We start from the raw sequence: 10,474 nt of genomic DNA, 5'->3' as shown, positions 1-10,474 counted from the left end.
GATCCCTAAACACCATTTATCAATTCCCGCTTCAATTAATTCTCTAAATGACTCATAATAAAAAAATGCGTTGACGTATCAGAGAAGGTTTGCGTCAGATGTTGTCACGTAGCAGAATAAGATATTTAAGCAAATTTATGGAAAGTGTAAAAAATCAGATTTTTGTCATAACGGTTAACTGTATAGAAATTTCATTATAGCTTCATAGGATTTTTATCACTTGAAATTGAGCTGTCGGATTAAATAAGAAACGCGAGCGCAAGTGAACCCTGACAGGACAAAAGGAAGAATTATGAAAATATTTTTTTACTGATTTTAGCCAAATTTCTTACAGTCATTGAATTTGTAAAAATTAATGTTCTAAACAAATTTTGAAACTACGAAAACTCATCCCGCTCAAGCCGAAAAAGTTTGGGTGCCCTTATTCAATCCGGCAGCTTAATTATGCAATTTGGATGCAAGTGTGCATCTTCATCAGCAACATGAGCGTGAATGTGATGATTTAATTTTGAATTAACAAATTATATTTTTCCCTAGATCCCCGTGTAACGGATTGGCCTTTAATGGGAAGTATATGGCCTCCATTTTTACTAATAGTCAGTTATATATATTTTGTATTTCAATGTGGTCCACGATTCATGAAGGATAGGCCAGCATACGAACTAAAGACTTTTATTCGACTTTACAACATTTTTCAAGTCGTTGCAAATGCTTATATAGTATACGAAATTTTCCAAGTTTATCCCGACGCGACAGCATTGCGATGTGTAACAGGGGATTATTCCTGGAATCCAGATGCAATAAGAGTAAGTCATACTATAATATTATATTATACACTGTCAGATACGTGGCCAATTTTTTCCACATAAAAGCAAACTCAGTAGAGTGGTCCAAAAAAGGCTTTTTTTTTAAATATGTTTATTTTTTCCATTCTTTCAAAGCATAATTCGAATAATGAAAAACTCATTTGGAATGATCAACATTTTTCAATGAACTTTTTTATTGGTAGTGAAAAATAAACGAAATATTGGCACCATAATTTTTAACGTCTGTCAGAGTTTAAGGAAAGTCATTGAAACAAATTTTAAATTTAAGGGGGCAGTCTGCCATTTTCAATTACTTTTTCAAAACATTTCGAAACGAAGCAAATTAAGAAAAAAATTTAATGTAAATATCTCTGACGGATTTTCGAAATTTTGTATATTTTTTTAACTTCCATTGTTTAAGCAATTGAATAAATGCATATGAAAATTGATAATGCTAGTCCATACTGAAGCTATACATATATTGAATAGATGTACCAAATTTGAGCTTCATAGATGCAAAACTTTTTTCTCTAGAATGCCAGCCCGGTCAAAAAACTTTGTTTACAGAAAAAGGCGATTTACTTTTTTTTCTTCCAAAATGTAACAAAGATAGCATATTTCTATTGTCTTCATGAAAAAATACCATCTTACCCTTAATCGGCGATGTCTAAACAGTACATCACTACACAATCTTAGCATTTGAGAAATCGATTTTTTAAGAAAAAAATCGCAGACTGTCTCCTTAAGTTTCTTTGTTTTGTAGTAAATTAATCTTTTTTCTTAGCTAAAAATTCATTTTTTGGTTGAGATGAATTTTATTGAAATTTCGTATTTTTTGGTAGTAAATTATTCTTTGTGTTTAAAAATGCCTCTTTTTTAGTTTAAAATTCAACTTTTTAGTTGAGAATTCTTGAATTTTGTTAAAAATTCATCTTTTTTCGTAGTAAATTAATCTTTTTGTTAAAAATTTCTTCATATTTCGTTAGAAATTCAACTTTTTGGTTAAGAGTTCTTGAGTTTTGTTTAAAATTCGTCTTTTTTGCAGTAATTATTTTAAAAAAATAAAAATTCAACTTTTGGTTCAAAATTCTTGAGTTTTATTGAAAATTCGTCTTTTTTGGTCGTAAATTAATCTTTGTGATTAAAAATGCATCCTGAGTTTTCCCTTAAGTTTGTTATATCTGCATGCAATTGAAAACTCTTCTTGTAATAGTTAGAGATTTCCACTTGGCATTATTTTTTCAGCATAAGATTTATGGTGTACAAATTTCCTAAGTTCCTTTTAAAGCCAGATTAAAACAGAAGAATGGGCCCTTCTTTTCTACACTGTCAAAAATTTATGTTGGAAACTTCCACTAAATGTATAAGAAGTGTGCTTCCAAAGCGTGAGGTAACGCTACAACACATGTTGCAGTTTCCAAATGCTGAAATTGGTATGGTACCTCACATGAATTGGAATTTTACAATGCAAGTCCAGTAGCCAGTAATATTTCTAAATGATATTTGCTTCTAGATATCTCGAAAACCTGTTGAGCACGATCATAATCCAAATTACATATGAGGGCCCGTCAATCCCACCCCCGGGCCGGCTTTTCCTCTTCACGAGTTGATATCAAGCATATAGCGCGCGCAGTCGTGGAATCCCAATAATGCATGGAATTTAAGGAATTCGTGCAATTCATAGAATTAGAGAAAATTTGTGGAATTCACGGAATTAATTCCTTAAATTCTTTAAATTCTATTAATTCCATGAATTCATTCAATTATGGGAATTCCTTGAAGTTCTTGAATTAATTAAACTCTCTGAATTCCACAAATTCCGTGAATTCCCTGAATTACTTGAATTCATTGAGTTGCATACATTCCTTGAATTTCTAGAATTCCATAAATACTTTTAATTCCTTAAATTTCGTGAATTCTACAAATTAATTAAATTTCGTGAATTCCCTTAATTCCATGAACTCCATGATTTGAGTGAATATAGCCAATGCCGTGAATTCCATGAATTCTTTAAATTCTGTCAATTGTATGAATACATAATATAGGATTATGTATTTTCTCATTTTAGCTTTATTTGACATATTTTAACTTCTGATAAGGGACCCTGCTCTACCAATAACCTTCTTACCTGCATTTATGCGTCTATAAAATTCCTCATCTACCTTGCCGTCCCTAATAAATAAGCTAATAAGGAATACGAATTTATCAACTAGTTCAATTCTCTCATCATTTAGTAAAATATTGCATAGTGTTTTTTCACTCTTTCCTTCGAAGACCACAGTTTTTGTTTTATTTGCGTTAATTTTGAGGCCCATGCTCTTCATGCTTGCACTCAGTTTATTCAACATTCTTTGCAATTCTTCAATTTACTCTGCCATAACAACCTTACCTATCTATCTATCTACCTTGTCGAAAGCTTTTTTTAGATCAACAAATGCACAGAACACTTTTTTTCCTACTCTCAAACTTTTTTCTGTGATTTGCCTTAAGCTAAATATTTGATCGGTACATGACCTTCCTGGCATGAACCCACTTTGAACTTCCCAAATTTTTTCTTCTGTTATTTTCATTACCCTACGAATAAGTATTTTTGAGTTTATTTTACTCACAGTACTTATTAAGCTAATCCCTCTGTAATTATTACAGTCGTTTTTTCTCCCTTTCTTTTGTATATTGGTATGATAATCGCTTTTTTCCAATCGTCTGGGACGTCTCCCATCTCGAAACAAAAAATTATCATTTCGCACAGTCTATGTGGTATGTACTCGTCATCGTGTTTAAACATTTCAGCGTTAATACTGTCTACCCCGGCAGCCTTACCATTTTTCAAGTTCTTAATTATATCCCTTATGTCAGTTACACATACTTTCTCAATTGAGTTTTATAACGGATCGTGTCTGTAATCATTTATGAGTCTATTTCTTTTCTCATAGCGAAGACCTGCAATTTTCAAAGTTTTCCTACACGCTTCTTTCTTTGCATTTTGGGCAGCCTGAATCTCACTATTCCACCACGCATCACCTAACATTCTTCCTACAACCGCGGTACGACACACTTCGATCGCACCCCTAACAATGATATCCCGGGACTTAGTCCATGTTGTTTATAACCACCCTTGTTGTTTATAACCACCTCCAGGTTGCCTTATCTATGCTCTCAATTATCTTATTTTGGAAATCTATTCGCACATCCAGTTTTTGTAGGTTCTCAATTTTTATTCGTGTTTCTTTTATTTTCTTTGTTCTCTTTTTTCTCCATCCCCGACCTAAGTTACTTTTGGAGATCAGAAGGTAATGATCAGTGTTGTATTCAGAAACCCTCATGACCCTTGCAACTTTGACTAACTCTCTCAGTCTTTCATCCGCACCGACAAAGTAAATTATACTGTGGCTATTTCCTCTGGAACAGGTGTACATATGGATCATTGTATGCCTAAACCAAATAGTTGTCATAAACAGACCATTATCATCTAGTATTTTGTCATTAATGACATCAACAATAATGCTGCGCTAAAGACTAGACAGACAGAAATTTTCTCTCCCTTCAAAACTACGCGTTTTTCTGTCTTTGGAGATCTTTCGCTTAATGAAAGTTTAATCTTTTCGTGGAGGTTAGATTGCAAAACACAATTTTTATGCAGAAAAGTATCCTTAATCCACTGTCCTTTTTCGTCTCTAGGAAGAATCTTATTTAAAATACCCTCAAGCCGAACTGCGACACTAGTTTGAATAGCTGGACCTAGAATTCTATCATTCGCTACTCTTTTAAATTTGTTAAATTTATTTAGTACTACCTTTTATCTTAGGGAAGAGGTGCGGAATATTATTTTCAATTGCCTATAGACGTCACGAACTCATATAAAAATGCGTTTCGAATCTTTTCTTATAACTCTAACAAATGTACTGAATGATGATCCTAATAGTTTGTAAGTCATTCGTTCTTCTGAACAAAAATATTTGTTTAAGCATAAAGATCATTTCTCGATTTTTTTGCAGTTTTTAGCTTGAACATTTTTGAGGCAGGTCCGCGAATCATCCGACCGAGTTTCTTCAAAGGGTCAAGTGTCATTATATGACTGATATTTTGAAAAAATCGAAAAATCTTTTCTTTAAAAAACAAGCAGTTGTTTGACCCGACGTAAAACAAATAACATAATGAAAATCTCAACAAAAATACGGCATCAAGTTCAATTTTTAAAAAATTAGGCCAAATGTAAAAAAAAGAATTTTTGAGCATTTTTATTTTGCGAATTCATAATCAACCGGAAAAGGCCTTTCGAAACGACCAATATTTCCTTTGGTAAGAAAATCAGTATCGGACAGTGTTATTATTATTAATATTTGCAGTGAAATACTTTTTTAAAATATTTGTTTGACAAACTTAAGTCCATAAATTACATTCTTAAGATAATTATTAAAATTAAGAACTAAAACTTAAATTTCAGGCAGCAAGGACCATCTATTATACAGCAATATTAAAAGTAATTGACCTCATCGAAACAGGAATTTTTGTCCTCCGCAAAAAGAAGAACCAAATCTCCTTTTTACACGTCTATCATCACATAAGTACAGTATTATTTGTTTTAATATTCGCTAGATATTTTGCTGCAGGAATGGCACTCTTTTATCCTGCCATAAATGGTTCCGTACATGTACTAATGTACAGTTACTACTTTTTGAGCAATATAGAGGGAACCAAAGACGTTGTTCGACCCCTGAAACGCTACCTAACTATTATACAAATGGTAAACAAATATTTGAATTATATATAGGAAATTTATTTATGCTATGACTGTATAATTAAATCTACTATGGTGTAAAATCCATATTTTTCAAACTATACACATTAAATTTTAACAAGTAATTTTTATTTTATTTACAGGTTCAATTTGTCCTTTTGCTCTTACACGCTCTCGTCGCTATGAATCCATCCTGCTCTATGCAAAAAACGCCAGCCCTTCTTATGACTCTAAATATACTTTTGAACTTTTACTTATTTTATAACTTTTATAAGAAAGCCTACTTGACTCCCAAAAAGACTAAATAATAGCAAAGATATTTAATTACATTTAATATATCTCTTTTATTTTTCATGCCCTTGTCTCCGTTTTACCATTGTGATTATTTCCAATATTGCTAGGAATTGCAAATTACCCCAAACGTCATTAACATTACAATTCAATAACACCTTTGCAATTCGCTTTCTAGCATAACTCTGATAGAAAAATTATTATAGGTCTATTTTTATTATAGTTTTTTCGCAACGGATTATACGATAATCAGAATTAGAATAAATTATAGAAAAATATTGGAATTATAGAAGTATCTAGGCTAAAAAGTTATTTGGAAGGCTTGGGGAGCTTTTTCACCCGACACTCATTTTCTATCTTTTTTGTAACTAGAATTAGTCCGAAATAATGTACCGAAAAGAATGTAATAAAATATGTACACATGAAGAAGAGTATAATAAAAAATTTGTACTAGATTTAAAACAGTTTTTTTTTAATTTATTAAATAAAAAAAGATTTAAACAAATTAAAAAAATTAAATTTGTGCAATTTTAGATTATATATCAAAGACAAATTTTTGTATAAGCTTAGGAAAAGTATTTTTCACAATGGTTTTTATGATGTTTCATCCTGTGCAATTGGTATTATTGCTTAACCCTCAGCGTGCAGACTCGAACTGGATAGTGCTTTGGCACACATTTTAAGGTTATACGAATACAGGAAGAGTTCGTTAGCCAGAAATTTTGGAGAAAACTTCAAAAAGTGAGAGTATTTTGAAATGTTTGGAAACCATATTTTTTCAAGATAAAGAAATTTTATTGTACGGCTATTCGTAGACCTAAAAAAACGAACAATTTATCCTCAAGACTTTCTACGATTGAAGTAATATTGTCAGAGTTATCGCATTTTCAGAATCCAAACACTTAAACGAAAATGAACATTTGATGGCAAACAACGCACGATATGAAGAAAAGCACAAAAAATTATTTAAAAAATCCATTTTGCGGTCAAACTTTGCAAGGTAAGAAAAATATTGATGGACGAAAATTATAATTTAAAGTCAAAGAAGGTCCACATGTTCTTTATCATTCACTTTTCAATTTGACGTGTAGTTTTAGTTTCATTCGTGAAAAACAACATTCAAAATTTAAAAAAAAATTTTGGGCAAAGTACACAAAATATGAAAAAAACAAATTCACAAAAGTTGTTCGCCCAGAAAAAAACTACAAATTTTTGATTAATCATTTTTTGATAAGACGCATAGTTATTGTTTCAATCCTAAAAACTGTAATTACAAATAAACAAATTAAATTGTTCAACAAAAAGACACCAGTCATGATAAAATATTTAATAACCAAACAGAAAATAGCAATTTTAACAAATATCACAGACGAAAATCTGATCTTCAATATAAGACAATTAGAACGACTGGTTTAGAGAATTATTCTAACGATCCACTCTTTTCCGTGTACAGTTATATGTCTCCCGACTCGTCACTTCACACAGCAGCAAAAGACAATCGAGTCGAGAAAATCACTTTACTATAATCTAGAATGAAAAAACACTGATTAATGGTGATGCCTTTTAAATGGTACCTCTCTGGCTACGCACATAAAAAGTTAAATTATTTAAATTTTTTGCTTTAAGTGGACCTCAAAAATTGACTGTGGGTTAGTTTCTGTTGATTCGTATAATTTGAAAGCAGTGAAAACAATTAGAAAGTAATTTTTGAAAGGAATATTTGCATTCGTAGGTACTTGGTTGGCAGTCTTATTGTTTTGGTCTTGTTATGACAGTTGCGCATAACCTTGTTTCTTCAATTTCTTGATAAATCATTTACTACATTCGTATTCTTTTTGAGAATCGGCATGAACACGCGTACAAAATAAACCGCGAGTGTCGTCTACTAAGAAATAACAACACAGAATAGAGCCTTCAACCTAATCTATCAGCTCACTTATCTAATTTACGAAAATTTAAATATGCATGCACTTATGAAACTAAAATCTTTTTATTATATTTTGAATCCATTTTGTGCGTCTTGTACATAAATAGCTTGAGTGTTTATTGCGTCAAGTCTTTAAAAAATAAAATATTAAACATTTCTCCATAAGGCGCAATGCCTGTTCTGTTCTTCTGAACCTCAGATGCTTTTTTCTTCTGTAATTGTTAGTGAAACTAATTCATCTTTTCAAGAGGAAATTGGTCCTTCTCAGGAAGTACCGTTGGCGGTTTTTCCCAGCCGTCGAGATGAAGTCCGATGTTTCAATCTTGCTCTTGTAAAAAAACTTGTGTTGAAAGAATGAATCCACCGATTTTACATGTCTCAAAGATTGTAGCCGAAACGGTAGAGGTAACCTGAAAAAAACTTGTGTTGTAACTATCTATTCAAATAAAAGCATACAGCGAGTAACGGTTGACCAGGAGAAGGCCCAATCTCTTTTTTAATAAGAATTATGAGAGAAACAAGAGGACCGACAGCATGAAAGCGAAAGGCTTATCTTGATTATGATGACAAACTCTTTGATATTTACTAATGCAAGTGTGATGACTGCGCTCACTACAAATGCAAAAAAAGCTTGAGCTTTTTGAACCAGAATATATCTCTTATCAAAAAGAGCCTCGCGAAATGTACATGAAATGGATAGATGTTGGCACAACTCGACACTTTCAGAAGAAGTTGTTGAGAAAGTCTTTCGAAAATTGTAGCCGGCATAAGAGAGTAAAAACTGAATATTATTCTAAATCATAAGTAAGTACCAGTAGGAAAGATGCTGACGTTGTTAAAGGAGAAAAATCAACCGGAGTTATGACTTCTGAGGTTTATTTTAATTACATACTATCCTCTTATTCTCCACACATAAATCAAGCCAGATTAAAAATTTAACAGTTTGCTAGGGCTTTTGATCAGACTGGGTCCTATGAGTGAGATGCTGTCCGGCTTGTTTCATGCCTGATTGCAGATCTGAAGGAATCTGAAGGTGATAGAAAAAAAATTGAAAATGTCGTTTATCAAAGTAAAGTGAAGCGCTCACGCCAAATCTACACATAACATTCAAGAAGCTTAGATTTCAGACAAACTAACACTTAGCGGGTTGCATGTTGATGGAAACACGGATTAAATGAACGTGAATGTGCTAGAGGAAGATGGAAAGTACTATTAGAGAAAACGATAAAAGTACCATATTTTCATGACACAAAAGCCTGGTTTGAAATAATTGGGTCATGTCACTATCATCGAAGCTGGAGCTTATGGTAATACTAACCTGATCGGGGACTACTTGTGCACACGAAATATGGTATACGTACGCTGCCTCACTGCAGCATTGCGGTCCGAAGGTGAAGTTATTAACATAGGGAACATTACAGAAGTTATCAAAATAATAGAAAAACACCTGGATGACCTGCTACAACTAAGCATATATCGACTGCACTCAAATAAGCTTCCACTACAGCAAATGATCAAAACAGTTAATGAAAACACAAGAGCCCCACATGATTTTTCTAGTCCTATTGGAAAAAGACTCAAGGATTGTCAGTCACGTCCTCGTCCAGCTGTTGACTTCAATGCTATTGAAATAGACTTAACTGATTTTGAGCAATTAAATATCAATAAAGATCAAGCATACCAGGGGATTTGTCGATTTGGTGACTGTTATTCTTGGCATTTAACTTTCAAGTTGGTTCCACATTCGCCTGCACAACAAGATCACAAATACACTAAAAATCTCTGGCAGCTTACAGTAAAGTTACGTTATTTGGATCACACTTTCAAACAAGTAGTACAGCCTACTGACTAAAATAATGGTTTCGGTCAGCATCCTGAAAATCTCGGCTCCAAGAAAAGAAAAGGAATCATCGAAACATAAACTTCTTTGGAAATTTGTAATGCGTACAATATTGATCGATTTGCAAAGAACCAAAGTGTTCGAACCGCTAATCACAGAAATCTTCTCAAAAAATTACTTGAATGAAAGCCACAGCGGGACTTTAGAGCCTCTGTTATCTGCTCTAATTTATATGCCTGGCTATCTCTCCATAGATCCGTCGGTAGTGAATAAACTCCCAAGATAATTCAATTATTATTAACTTGTTCTATCGTCTCTGCGTTTGAAGCAATGTTGCATACTATTTTCGCATCCATTCCTTCAAAATACAAAATTTTTTATTCATTTACGTTAATCTAAAAACCCAGTTTCTTTATGCTAGTATTCAGTTTGCTTAACATTCTCTGCAAGCCATTGACTGACTGCAGTAATAATCTTACCATTTGCAAACACCAACCCACGCACTTTCACTGCCCCGAAATCCACACTTTCTTCGTCGAATAGGGCCTGATAGTGCTATCAGATCGAGCTACAAATTTACCCTCACCATACCTACTGTTTGGGAAACGCAAAACAGAAAGTGCATGATTACCACTGTAAGTTCGTGTGTAAGCCGAAAATGCACGAATCGAACTTCGGCTTTCTCAGGTTTTCCGCTGCACGATGATTGCCGATCTGAAAGCTTCCGAAAACTTTGGTGGTCTTCTATTTATATCTCGATCACCATTTTAAATAATTTAAAGAAATTGGTGATTTTAATGTTTCGCAGGATTCTCAATTTCATACATGCGTTGATTTTGAGGTTATACTTTTTCAGGTGTATATAATATGAA

The 10,474-nt window shown here is 32.8% G+C and overlaps 1 protein-coding gene across 1 annotated transcript; it reads left to right on the top strand.

Annotated features, from left to right (window-relative positions):
- Window positions 1-638: 638 nt before the first annotated feature.
- On the top strand, window positions 639-7,361 carry LOC117170870 (elongation of very long chain fatty acids protein 7-like). The gene is made up of 3 exons (XM_033357914.1): window positions 639-806; window positions 5,251-5,465; window positions 7,289-7,361. Exons 1-3 carry the CDS (start codon window positions 639-641, stop codon window positions 7,359-7,361), a joined length of 456 nt encoding a protein of 151 aa, XP_033213805.1.
- Window positions 7,362-10,474: the final 3,113 nt, after the last annotated feature.

Source organism: Belonocnema kinseyi, chromosome 4 (genome assembly GCF_010883055.1).
Source record: "Belonocnema kinseyi isolate 2016_QV_RU_SX_M_011 chromosome 4, B_treatae_v1, whole genome shotgun sequence".
Classification (NCBI taxonomy): Eukaryota; Metazoa; Arthropoda; class Insecta; order Hymenoptera; family Cynipidae; genus Belonocnema; species Belonocnema kinseyi.
This window is presented reverse-complemented; position numbering and strand designations above follow the sequence as displayed.

What these genes read in the sequence shown, in the direction of transcription:
- LOC117170870 (XM_033357914.1), top strand. Translation starts at nt 639, where the DNA reads ATGAAGGATAGGCCAGCATACGAACTAAAGACTTTTATTCGACTTTAC. An exon ending in GGAATCCAGATGCAATAAGA is followed by an intron (nt 807 to 5,250) that starts GTAAGTCATACT and finishes CTTAAATTTCAG; the next exon opens with GCAGCAAGGACCATCTATTA. An exon ending in GGTTCCGTACATGTACTAAT is followed by an intron (nt 5,466 to 7,288) that starts GTACAGTTACTA and finishes TTCCGTGTACAG; the next exon opens with TTATATGTCTCCCGACTCGT.